The following is a 17,600-nucleotide window of genomic DNA, read 5'->3' as shown; positions in this document are numbered from 1 at the left end:
GCTGATTTACCACACTGCTGAAAATAGTTACTCCCAAGTGAAGAAAACAGAACGGATTCAACTCCAATAACGAGCTTTGCTAGAATTGTTTCCAATATATAAATGTCAAATCCTTTCATTTCGAACACAAGCCACCAAACAGAAGGGACACCTCTTTCTTCTCATTGTTAGCCATGATTTGTGCTACACAGCTAAACAATCCCTTAATTTTATTAATTATGTTAACACCACATAACCCACAGCAATAACATATATATTTTTAGCATGAGTTCCAAGCAAACAGTAAATCATCCTGTTTTTGTGTGACGAGCATGAATCCCTTTTAAAATATGATTTTGCAGTTTAAGGCCATATATTCTATTTTACTATGGCAGCAAAATGTGTTTGGATGGACTTAGATTCATAGCATGCCTGAAATAACTAGTCTGGGGATGAAGATTTGTCTACAATGCTGCTATAATTTCAATCTAAATTAGCATGGACAATTCCCCATCAGAAAGAAGAAATTACATGGCATTTTCATTAACGTGTGGAAAGGAGATAAATTTTTGAAAAAAACACATGATCTTTATATCCGATTAGGCTGAGTTTGCCCAAACTTAACATTTATATTCTAACACAAAACATTTTATTTCAGGAACTCAAACCCAACTGCATGCATTCCGTATTCTGCAGAATGTGTAGGATAGGTGACCCATCTGATAACAATGGCTTACGTGTGTAGAAAAAGGCAGACATTAATTTTGTAACAAATCCTGAAGTCAACATTTCATCTGGGCACCATATAAGAATACTTTAAAAACAACAGAGCCAGTGCCCATTAACACTGTAAATGTGCAGTGCAACCTTATTCATGTTTACTTGGAAGTAAGCCCCACTGTGGTCAGTGGGGCTTATGCACTTGCAAGTATGTTTATAATGGCAGCTTTCAAAGTGTGAAAAGATTAAATAAATAAAAAACCTGGAGGAAAACATCGAAGATATACTGTATTGAAAAAGGCAAGCCACATTATGAGTGCTTCATGTGTTACACATTAATATCTTGCAGCTCTCTGTAATTTCTAATAACTGCACTGCCACTAACCTATGTATTGATTTTCAAATGGGAGTTCATATCGGTGCACATTCTGATTATATCATTTTGTTGAGTTCCCTCAATATTAATAGTGATATTCCTGGTATGGATGAAGTAATTTGGCAATATATTATTATCTATTTCTGTGATAATGATCACTTTTACAGTTATTTGGTTACCAAAATATTAGTCTGACAGAAATGATTGCTCTATTTTTTTAAAAAGTCTCATAATCTGATGAATAGCTTCAAGGAAAAGATAGCCAGACATTGCCTGTCCGCACTGCTTTAAAATCGCAGAAACATGTATGTGTATTCATTGTATTGTATATCCATTATGTACATTTGTTTGGCTTTTGTTTGTGTGCGTTCATGAACAAACACATGTGTGTAGCTACTAACACACATGAAGTAAAAGAAAACTTAACGCTCTGTGTTCAGATGTTTTCACTAGAACCCTGAACAGCTTGTAACAATGTCTATATTTATGAATGTACCCACCTAATTCAACAGCAATAAAGAAGAAAAAAGCATGTTTTAAAAAATAATATTCATTTATACAGTGTTATATGCTCTATTGTTAATCCACATTTTAATGCCTCTAACCATTTTTTTTAATGCCAAATGCTTTGGAAGAATATTGGCATCCTCAAGGTATACTTTAAGAGAGCCCTTTTAAAAAAAAATGTCCCTGTACAAATAAATGGCTGTTATTATTTTTGACCCATCCACAAGGTTAGGCTTTCCCCAAAGCGTATTTTGCAAAGTAGAAACAAGGAGTTCCAGAACAGCAAGAGTGGCTTCATTTAAGCTACATCAGTAAAAGGCATGGAATGCCTCATCAAGTACTTGAAGCTATTGTTCTTTCAAAAACAACAACAAAATCCCTATAAATTGTTCCCTGTCCTTCGCTTGCCAGGTTTTGAGGAATGCCATGTGTCTCATCCCCATTCCTCCAAACAGTTAAAACTATAGACAATACTGTATAGCAGTCAAGCTAGCTACAGGCTTCTGCTGAAGCAGCAGCAGCAGTAGTAGCAGCAATATATACCAAATCGTCACAGAGGTAAAATGCAATTTGAATCGACCTTGAGAAGAAGGAGAAAAAGTGACAACAATTGTTCAAAAAGGGCTTGATGTGGCACAAAGATTCCCCAAGTACTGCAGTATACCAAATTAGTGGTACCCAGGTTAGAAACGAAAAAGGTTCTCATCACACACATCCTTGTGAGTGTCAGATACCTAACTACACGCTTGTTGCTCATGGACTGGTCATTTCATATCCTGAGAGGTCAAACGATAAATCCAAACTGAAAAGTGATTCCAGAAGTGGTAAAAGTGAACACAGCAACAGAAAACCGTGATGATCTTGCCACACCCAGAACCAAAAGCACCGAACGCTCAGTCACCCCCCCAAAAAAAGCACTGCACCCCATGTGTTTCAACTCATCAAACGTATTACAAGTTTGTAATCTCCCGGAAAAGCGTTCACGTATGTTAATCAGCAATTCTAAGGTCAAACTTCGAGGTAGTAATTTTTCAAAAGATGGCATAAAAATGATTCATGTTTGCAAGCATGTGTGGGAGGGTGAGAGGCATAGCCGTATTTTGGAAAGTTCACTAATAATATAGGTTACCGGGAATAGAACTATGCAGCAGCAATAGAAAAAATATCTACAATGCACTATTTAATTCATTTTGTGGTGGGGTGCAGTTCAGTTTTACTAGCAGATAAAGGCCGGACTTGCTATTTGATGTGTGCGCGCGCGCACACACACACACACACACGTAAAACACAAATTGAGAAAGACACCTAAACCAGGGTTCCTGCTTTCTATTTATAAGTAGCGAGCACTTATTTGCAAACCTTTCAAATACAACACAGTGCATGCTCATCCCATTATCAATGTTTAATAGAACCTCAGACCGGCAAGCACAAAAACTCCCAAGGATTTTATTAGGTCATCTCTCTGCCCTCCCTTAACCCCGGCCGGGCTTTCACATGTGTGTCAAATTAAAAGTTGGGAGTGCCCACAATGCCTCTCCTAACAGCAAAAAAATGCTTTTACCACTCCAAACGCACACAAGCTCAGATCACCTTCCAAAGTCCCCTTAAACCCACCAGGCGCAGGGCTGACACTATCCAGACAGTTCCTGTCGCGTAATGAGGGTGCTACCTGGGTACTGCTGGTTCATTTTAATTAAAATAATGTGTGTGTCTACACACACACACACACACACACACACACGTACACCCCTTCGCTCCCACCCACAAGCGCAAATAAAAAGATCTCGGCTGAACAAAACCTTCCCCCCCTCTTCTTTTCTTGCTTTTAACACACAGCAGACTGTTAAATCCATTCTGACCTTGCTAGTTCCATTGACTGTCATTGCTACTATTAATAATAATAATGTTTTCTCTCCTTTGGCTGCATTTGTTGGGCATTAGTTCTACTCCTTCATGATTCAAAGAGAGAGAGACAGAGAGAGGGAGAGAGGAAGGAAGGAAGGAAGGAAGCATGCCTGTAATTTACGCCAATCAACTATCCATCATCCACTAAGTGCCTAATGGTATCATATCGACGCTGCTGGAGAGCCCCAGGAAGTCCTGCTAGCAAGTACACCCACCACGTACCTTGGTTTGGAGATAATGAGGGTAATAGTAAGTGTACTGAGGGTACATTGGTTGCTGTTCCAAGCGTTTGCCCATGTAGCTGGAATCTTTATCTCCGATGCAGGGAAACTCGTTGACAAGACTGGAGCCTCAGGCCTTTCTTCCGCTTAAAACCCCACTATTCCTGACAGTACGGATGACTGGTGAGAGGCGCTCTTTTTTCTTTTCTTTTCTTTTTTTGTGTCCAGACTTCCTTGCCTTCTAAACCGCTCGCTAGTTCCAAACACAGCAAGAAGCAAAAAAAGAAAGAAAAAAAAAGGTGGGGGGAAAGGTTTTTGTGTTTTAAAAAAATAATAATTAAAAATGAAGAAGGGGAAAAATTGCAGAAGGAAGAATTTATAGCTAGAGAGATGTAAATATATTGTTGCGCTCTTCTTTCCACCCCTCCTCCCCACACAGCAGGGTTTTCCTGCCTCCCACCCGCTTTGGCTTGAAGTAATGTCAATTGCCAAGTGTCTGGAAAAAGGTGCGCGGGGGGGGAGGGGGGATTCCGGTTGGAGAAATCAGGAAGACCGGGTTAAAAACTCTGGATCTCTGCAGATCAGCGTCCTCGCAGATCCTTCTCCTTCCACCTTTTTTTACCCCCTCTTTTTTTGCCAAAAAGGGGGCGGGGAGCGGGGTTTTTTTGTTTGTTGGGGGGGAGAACGGGGGAAGAAAAAGAAAAAGGGGAAAAGGAAAAAAAAAAGGCGCCTTGGCTTGCGAGAGCCTAGTTGCTGCTGCCTCCCTTGCGGAGCGGCATGGTGTTTAAGGTCTCGCCTTGCCTTTCATTCAAACCCCCACCCCTCCTTCTTTCCCTCCAGCCGGTGGGTGGAACTCCACGGCCAGCCTCTCCCTCGAGAAGCAGACGCAGTCCAGAAGGCTGCAGTATTTCCTCCAAGAAGGCTCGCTCCAGCCCCTGCTGCAAGCAAAGCCCCGCTTCCCTCTGCTGGCTATCGCAGAGAGCAGAGCGCTTTTACAGCAACGCTGCTGCTGCTGCTGCTAAAACCGAGGGAAAGGAGGAGGAAGAGGAGGAGGAGGAAAGGAGGTGGGGGCGCTCAGCGATCGCATTTCTCAGCCTTCTCCCCTGTTTGCAGACTCTTCTCAAAGTTACCCGTGAAAACAGCAGCAGCAGCAGCACGGTAGCTGCCGCTTCAGAAGCAAAGTCAAGCCAGGGAAAGGAGGAGGGGGAAAGCCTGCCTGTCTCTTTAAATAACAATACTTGCCGCTGCCACTACTACCCAAGGCACTGGCGAAGCACCTCAAGACGGGGTTGAGGGTTTTGCCTGTATTTTGAAAGCTGGAGAGAGGGTTCCCCTAAGGAGGACCGTTGCAGCATCTCCAAGAAAAGGGGCTGCGGGATTTTTAATTAGTATTATTCCCCCCACCCAAAAAGCGCACGCTAAAGCACAACACGCATCAGGAAAGTCGCTCCAAAAGAGGCGAAAGAATGGGAAGCAGGCATTCAGGGCTGAAAACGGCTCCTGGAGAGATGCTTTGGCAAGACTGTGTGTTTCTTTTAGGAGGTTCAAAATTAAAAACCAGTCACTCCCACTTTGGGTGAACTTTTCGAGATCTACAATATATCCATTGCAGCCTGGCTTAGCCAAATAGTGAGCCATATACTTCAGGTGTGGATTGCTGGGAGTAGCGTTTGGGTCACTGACTCAGGATGTTGCTGGCTTGTGAAATTGAAGAGTCTGATCCTATGCCTATTTGCATAGCTGTCAACTTACAGATTTGAAAATAAGGGACCAGCAGCCTTGAAAAGGAGCCAGCAGCCAAAATAAGGGACCTGCAGCCTCACCTGTTCCAGGTACTCCAGTCTTCCTGTCCTCCGGCAGTCTGGTCAAACTCATGCTGGTAGCTTCAAGAACACTGTCCAACCAACTTTGTAACCAGAAGTTCAACTGAATAGAATCTGAATCACATGCACCACAAGGCCTATGCAGCCTCAACTTAAGATGGCTCCCCGGCCTGGCTTTGTACTGCAAAGTTTGCAGCAGCACGTGCAACAAAATGGCGTCCAGCATTCAAAAAAACCCTCAGCTTGCATTAACTAGCCACACACAAGGCATGGAAGCTCCACCCCCCAGTCGTTCTTAGACTTCTTATTGGGTGAGCAACACAGCCAAGCAACACAATTTGAGCTTCCCTCCTCCCTGGCCGGCAGGGAGGGAGGGAGAGGAGCTGCTTCCTTTGAAATTTAAGGGACATCATTTAAGGGACATTTAAGGGACATCCATCAATAAGGGACAGCAGCGGGACATGGCACTGGAATAAGGGACTGTCCCTTCAAATAAGGGACACTTGACAGCTACGTATTTGCTTGAAAATAAGTTCCACTAAATTCAATCCCTGCAAGTGGATCCCAACCTTAGAAAGAATTTGCATGCAAAGGGTTGCATCCAGGTGGTCTGTTTCCTGAGCCTTCATCCAGATTTCTTTGCACAAAGTTTGCAGGAAGGTTAGACAACTCCAGTTGTTTCTTGAGGATTCCATTCTGATTTGTGTGCAGAGAGGATATATGATGTTGCACCAAGTAATTGTTACCCTGCATTTTCCAGTGCATCCTCTTCTGACCTTCCTTATCGCAACATGTCCAGTTTTGCAGGATGTTTTTTCTATCAAACCTGCTGGGTATGATTCAGCCAGTGTCTTCATGGGAGAATCTGGCAGGAAAACATGCTCTGCCATTCTGAATTCAGCAAGATTTACTTATGAGTAGGCATGTATAGAACAACACTGTGTTTGAGGTGGTTCAAGTTCAGTGCTAGCTATTTCCAAGCAAGCATGTAAATGGTTACACTCCTGTAAACCAAGAAGGTAATTCTATATTATACTACACTGGATTGAATCCAGCTAGTCCCCTTTACATCCTGTTGACAAACTTAAGTCACACTGATTTCATCACTATCTTACATCCTTAGAATGGAATTGAAGCATCTGACTTAGTCTGCATCGAGCCTGATATATGGTCAACCCTGCAACATACTTTGGGAACCTGGGCAGAAATATGATGAAGCAACCCTAAACATAATTGCTAGATTGTAAATCCCACTGCAATCAGTTGGACTTATGCCTGAATAGCCATGAACGGAATGGGGCTGTTGGGTTCTTAATTTATTCCTCACACATCTCTATTTATCAGAGCTAGTTCTCAACGCTCCATCATTCTCTGCTATTGTGAGTGTCCAATACAAGAGAGTACGAACTGCAGCTACACAGCTAAAACGACATGATTGGATACACACTTAATAAAAGAAAGCCCTACACTTAGGAGAACTCAGCTGTAGCAAAACTTGCTCTCCATACCTGATAGTTTGTGCACTGTCTCACTGACTGTGGGGTGTATATGAGAATTGTATTTCCATGCACAGTGATGCGCTGTACCAAATGTGGGTGGTGATGTGGTCTAAACCACTGAGCCTCTTGGGCTTGCCGATCAGAAGTTTGATGGTTTGAATCTCTGTGACAGGGTGAGCTCTGTCCCAGCTCCTACCAACCTAGCAGTTCGAAAGAACGCCAGTGCAAGTAGATAAATAGGTACCACTGTGGTGGGAAGGTAAATGATGTTTCTGTGCGCTCTGGTTTCTGTCACAGTGTCCTGTTGCGCCAGAAGCAGTTTAGTCATGCTGGCCACACGACCCAGAAAGCTGCCTGTGGACAAACGCCGGCTCCCTCAGCCTGAAAGTAAGATGAGTGCTACAACCCCACAGTTGCCTTTGACTGGACTTAACTGCCCAGGGGTCCTTTATCTTTTACCTTTACCTATACCCAACCCCTTCAGTTGCTGTCAACAGGAAAAGATTGTTGCAAACAAACACTTCCACTAATCCCACACAAACTAGTACGGTATTGGAACTGACTAGTGTAGATGCAAGAAGCTTCTGGTCTACTCAATTTCACTCTGGAAGGAAACTTTTTCATCCCCAACCCTTTTAAAGGGCCAAATGAGCATGTCTGAAAATATTCACCTATCCTTCAATATCATGTTTATTACATATTATTATTAAACCCCAAATACTTATAAAACTGAGTCAGACATCACAGCGTGAGAGAAAAAAGGAGACGCTATATTACTTATCATAAGCACTATCCAGTAAGTGCCACACTAAACAGTTAATAAAACCAATTATACATATTAGAGCTGCAAAAACCTGCAAACAAGTTTTACCAGGAACAATGATGTACAACAACAAAATAATAATGTGTGCAGTGAGCAACAATATTTTTTACCAATGCCACATCTCAAGTCCATGGAAATATCTATTGTCTGTACACAGGCTATGTGTGTACAGACTCCTTTACACTGCCACTCCATTCATAGATCTATCTTCAGCTTTGCTGACTGAGATTTGTATATAAAAAGAAAATAAAACAGCACTGCAGCAGTGGTTTCTTTTGTTTTTATTTAAAGCATGTGTAATACCCCAGTTGGACTGTTGTCAGCTGCTATATTATCAAGCAAATTGTTAAAGGGAGGGGGAAGGGAATCTTTTTTTCCTTTTTTTCTTTTTAGGGGACACTTGTCAAGGCTGGATAGGGCTAAAATTAGACATGCCAGCTGTGTTTTGGTTTGTGGGCACATGCCTGCACGTGATATGGGCAAGCAAACATCATACTCTGCATCACATTGCCAGTCTGCTGTTATTGTACTAAGCTAACCAAATGTAAAAAGGGAAAGTATTAAGAAGAAGAAGAGTTTGGATTTGATATCCCACCTTTCACTCCCTTTAAGGAGTCTCAAAGCGGCTAACATTCTCCTTTCCCTTCCTCCCCCACAACAAACACTCTGTGAGGTGAGTGGGGCTGAGAGACTTCAGAGAAGTGTGACTGGCCCAAGGTCACCCAGCAGCTGCATGTGGAGGAGCGGAAACGCGAATCCGGTTTCCCAGATTACGAGACTACCGCTCTTAACCACTACACCACACTGGCTCTCTATTATTGAAGTATCGTGTAATTTACTACACTAAAATATGATATGATATGATATATGATAAGGTGATAATCCAAAATATCAATATACAATAAATAACATTGATTAAACTGATAATATAACAATATGGTGCCTGCATTTCTAATGAATGCTCTGATGACTACTGGTGATCTGTGGATCTAAAAATGATGGCACTAGAACATGGGTAGGCAAACTAAGGCCTGGGGGCTGGATCCGGCCCCGTCGCCTTCTAAATCTGGCCCATGGACGGTCCGGGAATCAGCGTGTTTTTACATGAGTAGAATGTGTCCTTTTATTTAAAATGTATCTCTGGATTATTTGTGGGGCATAGGAATTATTTTCTTTTCTTTTTCAAAATATAGCCCCCCCCCCAAGGTCTGAGGGACAGTGGACCAGCCCCCTGCTGAAAAAGTCTGCTGACCCCTGCACTGGAATACTGTACACTGGTTCACAAATATCTAAATCCCCTCTATAGTAATAGTGAATGCTTCTCCCAAGTACCATACCTTATGTAACCAAAATGGCACCATCTACACACAATAGCTAAGTATCTGTGGGGTTGGGGGAAATCACAAGGCTTCCAGAAGTACAGACTATTGGGGGGGGGGGAATACTCCACACAGCAACATTTTGTTACAGATCCAACTTGTTTAGCTAATATTTTCAGGTTCGACGGAGAGCTTTAGTATCACTTCGTCTCCCTCTTAAAATTACAGCCTGTCATGTTTGGTGAGTTTGTTGTCAGGCGATTGCTTTGCCATTATTTACTTTGAAAAGTAATCTTTAGGACACTGAAAAGTAATCTTTAGGACATTGGTATCTGAAGAAGTGTGCATGCACACGAAAGCTCATACAGTGGTGCCCCGCAAGACGAAATTAATTCGTTCCGCAAGTTTTGTTGTCTAGCGAATTTTTCGTCTTGCGAATCACGAAATCCCATAGGAATGCATTGAAAATCAATTAATGCGTTCCTATGGTCAAAATAAGTCCAAACAAAGCCAAATTTGGTACAACAACAGTTTATTAACTGCTCTTTAAAGTCACACATACTGTAAAGAGCAGTTCAAAAATTGAAGGGAAAATAAATTAACTTTATAAACAAAACATGTCTTTGTTTTTAGACAAAGGAAACAAAGTCGCGAGACGTTTTCGTCTTGCGAAACAAGCCCATAGGGAAATTCGTCTTGCGAGGCAAATCGAAAACGGAAAAACCTTTCGTCTAGCGAGTTTTTTGTCTTGCGAGGCATTCGTCTTGCGAGGTACCACTGTACCAAGAACTAACTTAGTTGGTCTTTAAAGTGCTACTGAAAGGAATTTTTTTATTTTGACTATGGCAGACCAACACGGCTACCTATCTGTAACTTTAGGACACTGTTTAACTAGTTAAAGCCTCATTGAATGAACAGCGTCCGTCGCTGCAAAACGTTAAGGAGTACTCTCTGTGTTTCCAAAACTTACAGCTGTGAGAAAATGCTGGAAAATGTGACACAAGTGTGCCATAAAGTTTTGGAAACTTAAGGCTAATAAAAAAGAAACCAAAATGTATTTAGTCTAAGACTTAGGATCAAAGTATACTAAAGCAAGCAGAGGACTTATTCAAGGCAGCAGGTTTCAAGTCATTTGTGTTATGGTGCCTTGGAGAAGGTTATTTGTACAGCAGATGGTTGGCTAATAGTCCCAGGATGATCTCCTGATGCTTCATGAATGGATGTGCTCTTGGTAGCTGGGAATCCATCTGAGTTTGGGTAGAATAGATCTTTCATCTAACACAGGGGCAGGGAACTTCCATGTTTTTAGACTCCAACTCCAATCAGCCCCTGCCAGCCTGGCCAATGGTCACAGACAGAGGGAGTTGTAGCTCAACAACTTCTAGATCTAGCAGAAAGAGGCACTAAAATAATAATACCTTTATTGTCAATGTACAACCTGGGTACAATGAAACTAACCGAGTCTCCCTCCCAAACAAACAAACACTCAATCTCTTTTTATTATTTTTTTAAAATTATTGATACAATAAGAAAAAAGAAAAACACACATACCAAATTACACACAGGTATAACCATAGACACATAATTTTCTTAACAAACAATAAAACATATATTGGTCTTAACACTAAAGACCCAACCTCCCGTCTATTCCATATTTCGATTTCATATTACTTATTGCCAATACACATTTTTTCATAATTAAACTTTTTCTTTTCGAGAGCCAGTGTGGTGTAGTGGTTAAGAGCGCTGGATTTGTAATCTGGGGAACCGGGTTCACGTCTCCGCTCCTCCACATGCAGCTGCTGGGTGACCTTGGGCTAGTCACACTTCTTGAAGGCTCTCTGCCCCACTCATCTCTCAGAGTGTTTGTTGTGGGGGAGGAAGGGAAAGGAGAATGTTAGCCGCTTTGAGCCTCCTTCGGGTAGTGATAAAGCGGGATATCAAATCCAAACTCTTCTTCTTCTCTAATATATCTAATTTCTTATATCTACCTTGCAACTATTACTGAAGTTCCTCGAATGCTGCTACAGAATTTATACTATATTTATTTTTCAAATATTCTTTGAAAACCTCCCATTTTGAAACAAATTCCCGTTTTGATTTATTCTTTATTTTTTCTGATAAACCGTCTAATTCGGCATATTCTGTCAGCTTTTGGATCCAATATTGTAGAGGGGATTTCATTACTCTTCCATTTTGCCGCGATCAGAACTCTTGCTGCCGCTGTCGCATATAAAAAGATACCCTTCCTTTTTTGCGGAATATCCAAATCTGTTATTCCCAGGAGATAGGCCTCTGTTTTTTGTTGAAAGATATCTTTAGCATTCTGCATGGATACTCTCCCAGAATACCTGTATTTTCCTACATATCCACCACACATGGTAGAAAGTTCCTGAGTCTCCGCATCTCCAACAATTATTTGACACATTTTTATACATTTTCGAAAGTTTCCATGGTGTTGATACGACTGATTACAGTATACTTCTAGATCTCCTACCCGAGGGTAGAAGATTAAAGAGGTGCTGGCTGGGATGTGAATCGTTCCTGAGAATTTTTCTCGCCCTCCTAAGGCAATGATCCCTTGCGATGTCATCTAGCGGGCTCAGGGGACAGCCCATGATATCATGTACTGCGTTCACCACCCTCTGTAAAGACTTTCTGTCCGTGGCTGTCAAGCCAACGTACCACACTGTGATACAACATGAGAGGACACTTTCTATTGTGGACCGGTAGAAGGAGGTCATCAATTGTTGTTTAACATTGTTCTTTCACAAGACCCTGACAAAAACTTCCACTGCCTCCTGCAGTTTGGTCAAAGTCATGTTCATGCTTCAAGAACACTGTCCAACCATCTCGTCCTCTGTCGTCCCCTTCTCCTTGTGCCCTTCATCTTTACCAACATCAGGGTCTTTTCCAGGGAGTCTTCTCTTCTCATGAGGTGGACAAAGTATTGGAGCCTCAGCTTCAGGATCTGTCCTTCCAGTGAGCACTCAGGGCTGATTTCCTTCAGAATGGATCAGTTTGATCTTCTTGTAGTCCATGGGACTCTCAAGAGTTTCCTCCATCCAGCACCATAATTCAAAAGCATCAATTCTTTGGTGATCAGCCTTCTTTATGGTCCAGCTCTCACTTACCTACATCACTACAGGGAAAACCACAGCTTTAACTATACAGACCGTTGTCGGCAAGGTGATGTCTCTGCTTTTTAAGATGCTGTCTAGGTTTGTTATCGCTTTTCTCCCAAAAAGCAGGCGTCTTTTTCAATTTCATGTAGGTAGCATGCCTTATTTTAGCCCCACTACATTAGGCAAGGGCATATCCTGCACTAGAGAAAACCCTGAAGTTGACCTTGCATCATAAATACCAATAAAGCAACAAAGAAGAGCTTTGGGCAGGTATGGACCTTGAACATAGCTGTATGGAATGTCATTGTTATATCTGCCTCCAAGTTCTCTACACCAGGATAACTGTTTGGGAATTTTTGTTGCCCTAAAACACCTGCTCCACTTCCACACAGTATCTTTTACATGCGCTGCTTTGATTAGATTGCCATTCCCCACCCCCTTTTTGGCTGGAGTTTGACTATCATGTGTTGTACTAAATTCCCAATCAATCAAATCACAAAGCAATGCTCCATTTGTAGCCAGAACACAAGTTCAAGAACTTTATGTTTTCTTTGGTTCTGAACCCAAAGAACCCACTTGTCTCTCGTTACAACATTATCCTACAATCTTTCAGCGGTGGATAATGACGAACCGCGTCAGTATGCAGCAGCCTTTCCCAAGCTTTTAACCATATTCTGTGCTCAGTTACTATGACTTCAGAGACTTCTACTTTATAACCTGCATCTGAAAACAGTGATAATCCAGTTAAAGTCTGCTCTCATGATATTTTCATGACATGTGAAGGAACTTGCTGCTGCTTTCAGTTTTGCTATGTAGGCAGTAAAAAGTAATGTGGCGCAAAATGCCCCAAGCCATTGTCTCCATAGAGACGTTTAACCCCCAGGGGAAGCACCTGTATAATACTTTAGAAAGGATCTTGTTTCCTACATAAATTCAGTCAGGTTAAGGGGAAATGAATACATATGGAATATGGGCAATGTAATAGCTTAGCTGTATGGAGCTGGCCCGTGGGGATCCATTTCAGATGCTCTTTTTGCTGGCATTCACCCCGACTCCTTGTTAATTTCACAATATAGACTCTTCAACATTAAACCTCTACTTTCTTTTGTCATGGCTGATGATCAGGTGGCAAATGAGGAGCTGAACCACAAAGCAAACAAGGAGCCTGAGAGCTGATCAGATGGAGGAGCCAGCCAGAGTCTGCAGTTTTATGGGACCAGATGAATCCCCATTCACCTTTTGTATGTATCACCTGATCTTTGTTGAGCTGTCAGCCACAGTAGCACTCTATAGCCATGCACAGCAGTGTTGCTGAAGTTCAACAGAGATCAGACCAGCAGCTATGTCCTCTTGCCAGCTGCTATGGTTATACAGAGAGGCTGGGTCCTGCTGCCAGAGTTTCCAATTCAACAACCCCAACACTTTTACCACACTAGCAGTGGAATAAAACTGTACCAAATGAGAGTGCCACTCCTTTCAGCAGAGCTTGGCTCCTTGGAAATTACCCCTATTCAACAAACAGTAAACGCTACAGTGCAAGAAAATGATATGATGGGTTACACTGCCACAGTACACATCATGTTGAGTCAAAATACTTCCCCCTAAATGCAGAAAAAGCTTGGCTTACTTCTGGGCAAGGTGATTGAGCGGGTGGTTGCTGAACAGCTCCAGGCACACCTGGAGGATGTGGACCATTTAGATCCCTTCCAATTGGGATTCAGGCCTCATCATGGGACTGAAACTGCCTTGGTCGCACTGGTTGATGATCTTCGGCGAGCTAGGGACAAAGATGAGAGCTGTTTCCTAGTTCTGCTGGATCTCTCAGCAGCTTTTGATACAATCAATCATAACATCCTTCTGGACTGTCTAGAGGAGCTGGGAGCTGGGGACACTGTTATACAGTGGTTCCGCTCCTTCCTCCTGGGCCGTGTCCAGAAAGTGGTGGTGGTGGGGATGAGTGTTCAGACCCCTCGGCCCTCACTTGTGGGGTGCCTCAGGGTTCCATCCTCTCCCCCATGCTTTTTAACATCTAGATGAAGCCGCTGGGAGAGATCATCAGGGGGTTTGGGCTGGGTGTCCATCAATATGCAGATGATACCCAGCTCTACCTCTCTTTTAAATCGGAACCAGTGAAGGCAGTGAAGGTCCTCTGTGAGTGCCCTGGAGGCGGTTGGAGGATAGATGGCGGCTAATGGATCGAGGTTGAATTCTGACAAGACAGAAGTACTGTTCTTGGGGGACAGGGGGTGGGCTGGTGTGGGGGATTCCCTGGTCCTGAATGGGGTAACTGTGCCCCTGAAGGACCAGGTGCGCAGCCTGGGAGTCATTCTGGACTCACTGCTGTCCAAGGAGGCGCAGGTCAATTCTGTGTCCAGGGCAACTGTCTACCAGCTCCATCTCATATGCGGGCTGAGACCCTACCTGCCCGCGGACTGTCTCGCCAGAGTGGTGCATGCTCTAGTTATCTCCCGCTTGGACTACTGCAATGCGCTCTACGTGGGACTACCTCTGAAGGTGATCCAGAAACTACAACTAATCCAGAATGTGGCAGCTAGACTGGTGACTGGGAGCTTATACTCGAGCTTATACATGGCTTATACTCGAGTGAGGGTCCTTTCGGGCTGCTCCTTCCTCCTCCACCGCCTTTGCCGCTGTCGGCGGTGGTGGTGGAGGAATGAGCAGCCCAGAAGCAACCCTTTTGGGCTGCTTGTTCTTCCTCCACCGCTGCCACCCACCACCAGGTTTGTGGTGTAGTGAACCAGCTTATACTCAAGTCAATAAGTTTTCCCAGTTTTTTGTGCTAAAATTAGGTGCCTCGGCTTATATTCGGGTCGGCTTATACTCAAGTATATACAATAGTTGGAAATTCAAAGTCACAGGCTGGGTGTATTTCCTGGGAGATCAGGGTTCAAATCCTCACTCAGCCATAAAGCTCATTGGGTGACCTTGGGCCAGTCACTGTCTCTTAGCCTCACAGGGTTGTCGCACTGATAAAACGGGGAGGAGTGGGGAAACCATGTCTGTGACCTTAAGCTCCTTGCAGGAAAGGTGGAATACAAGTTAAACAGCTAACATCAGCGTTGCCGTGATGTCCTCCTTGTAGGCTTCCCATAGGCATCTCTGGTTGACCACTATGAGAAATAGGATTCTGGACTAGAATGGTCTGAACCAACAGGGCTCTCCTTATGGTACAGAATCATAGAGTTGGAAGGGACCATGAGGGTCAGCTGGTCCCAATCTCCTTGCAATGGAATTTTTTGGTCATGTTGTTATATCATAGCTGTATACCTGAGTTATATAAAAATCAACTCAAGGTTGTAATCAGCAATCACAGCTAATCTTAGTAACTGGGTAAAGGGAAAAGATTTCAAGATGAAAAACCTTTTGCTTCTACCTACCAGGAGTTTACTGTCTTGTCTATAGTACGTGGGAGTGAAATTCTTTATACAGTATGACCAAACAAGTAAAAACAAACAAAAAGAAAGATTTGATTCCCAAAGATGCTAGACGTTCTTAATTTCCACTGAAGTCACTTCATGGAATGGGGCCCTTGGTAAGTTGACAAATGGAATAAAAATGTGAATGCGATTTGAAGAAAATGTGAGCGACTGAAGGGGGAAATAAATTTTGGGGTGGAATGCAGATAAACAGTTATGAAAGCAAATTCAGATAACGGGAGCTGCTCAAAGGCTGCTGGTGCTAGAAAATGTAAAAAAAATAAAAATCCATCTGCAAAATATAGACATCAAAAAGATCATCTGTGACTCAGGAGCACACTGCTTAAATAGAAATCCCTTCATTTTCTGCCCTGTGCATCTGAATAACAGAATCAAATTGTAAGCTCAAATAGAAGTTTGCCTGCAGAGCAAGCGCTAAGTGTCAATGCTTCAGCAAAGAAAAGGCAAGCTGTTCAGTCCCAGTAAGCAACAGCTGGCTAACTTAAGAACTTTCTTTCCCCGCTTTGGATGGCTACGATCAGCTCAAGAATGAACCCACTTGTGAGCAGCCTAGGAAGCAAAAGCCCGCAGCGAGTAGAATTCCAATGCACCTGAAAGTAAAACCTGAATCTTAATACCACCTGCACAGGGAAACCTCATCATGCAATTGCCAGCACCAATTAATCCAACGTTTTACTGGTGCATGGCCAAGGGGCAAGTTGACTTCAAGGAGCAGAGCCAGTGAGGTAGAAACATGGGAGAAGTGAGTCCAGGACCTCCCCACACAGGATGCAGGCATGGAGAGGGTGCAAGTGAATATACATAAAGGCATTGATCACTTCTGTTTAATTCATGCTGTTCTGCCGAGCTGCAAAGTACAAATCAAGTAGCTCAATCAGTAGAGCATGGGAGTCTTAATATTAAGGTCAAGGGTTCAAGCCCCACGTTGGAGAAAAAACCCCATGTTGGGCATTGCAGAAGGTTGGACTAGATCAGCCTTTCTCATCCTGTGGGTCCCCAGATGTTGTTGAACTACAACTCCTATCATCCCTAGCTAGGAAGGCCACAGCTCAGGGATGACGGGAGTTGTAGTCCAACAACATATTGGAACCCACAGGTTGAGAACCGCTGGTCTAGATGATCCTCATGGTCCCTTCCAACTCTACAATTCTATTATTCGATGAAAAGCAAAACAAAGGGGCATAAGTATGCAAAAAGACAGCAGTCAACCCACCACTTTTTTCCAAAATGGATGGGATAAAATCCACATTTCTCCAAGACCTGACCTTCAATTTCTGGCTCCTCCTAGGAGGCCAGTATCTTTAAAAATGAAAAATTGGCAGCCTTAGTCTCGGATCAGATTAACTTAATCTCAGATCAAACACATTAACTATAGATGTTTCAAGATGGCAGCTTCTCATGACACACTGGGGAGCACAGGAAGTAATAATAATTTTTATTATTTTATTATTTTTACCCCGCCCATCTGGCTGGGTTGCCCCAGCCACTCTGTGTATCCATAGTGTATCCAAGTACAGTGGTACTTCAGGTTACATACGCTTCAGGTTACAGGTGCGTCAGGTTACAGACTCCGCTAACCCAGAAATAGTGCTTCAGGTTAAGAACTTTGCTTCAGGATGAGAACAGAAATCGTGCTCCAGCGGCGCGGCAGCAGCGGGAGGCCCCATTAGCTAAAGTGGTGCTTCAGGTTAAGAACAGTTTCAGGTTAAGTCCGGACCTCCAGAATGAATTAAGTACTTAACCTGAGGTACCACTGTGAATCTTTACTTATCCCCCCACCCACCCTTTCCATGATGAGCTCTGCCCTTTCTGAACTCAGTTGTGGAAGACTTCTGCATTATCTGC

General features: G+C 43.1%; 1 protein-coding gene across 9 annotated transcripts in view; it reads right to left on the bottom strand.

The window, feature by feature from the left end:
* The window catches only part of RBMS3 (RNA binding motif single stranded interacting protein 3), a gene marked incomplete at its 3' end in the record, with an annotated part of 736,799 nt that overhangs the window by 464,032 nt on the left and 255,167 nt on the right, over positions 1 to 17,600 (bottom strand). The window contains exon 1 of one of the 9 annotated variants that reach the window (XM_083468283.1): positions 3,710 to 4,701. The exons of 5 other annotated variants lie outside the window; for them this stretch is intronic. In XM_083468283.1, coding sequence (XP_083324409.1) covers positions 3,710 to 3,784 — 75 coding nt within the window. In that variant the 5' untranslated portion in view covers positions 3,785 to 4,701. Of the gene's footprint in view, positions 1 to 3,441; positions 3,481 to 3,709; positions 4,702 to 17,600 lie in introns of those variants that run through there. 3 more of the 9 variants (XM_083468282.1, XM_083468285.1, XM_083468284.1) reach the window with 3 other exon arrangements.

Source organism: Podarcis liolepis, assembly GCF_965112155.1.
Source record: "Podarcis liolepis genome assembly, chromosome: 12".
Lineage (NCBI taxonomy): Eukaryota > Metazoa > Chordata > Lepidosauria > Squamata > Lacertidae > Podarcis > Podarcis liolepis.
The sequence above is the reverse complement of the archived record's forward strand: the minus strand, read 5'-3'. Positions and strand labels throughout refer to the sequence as shown.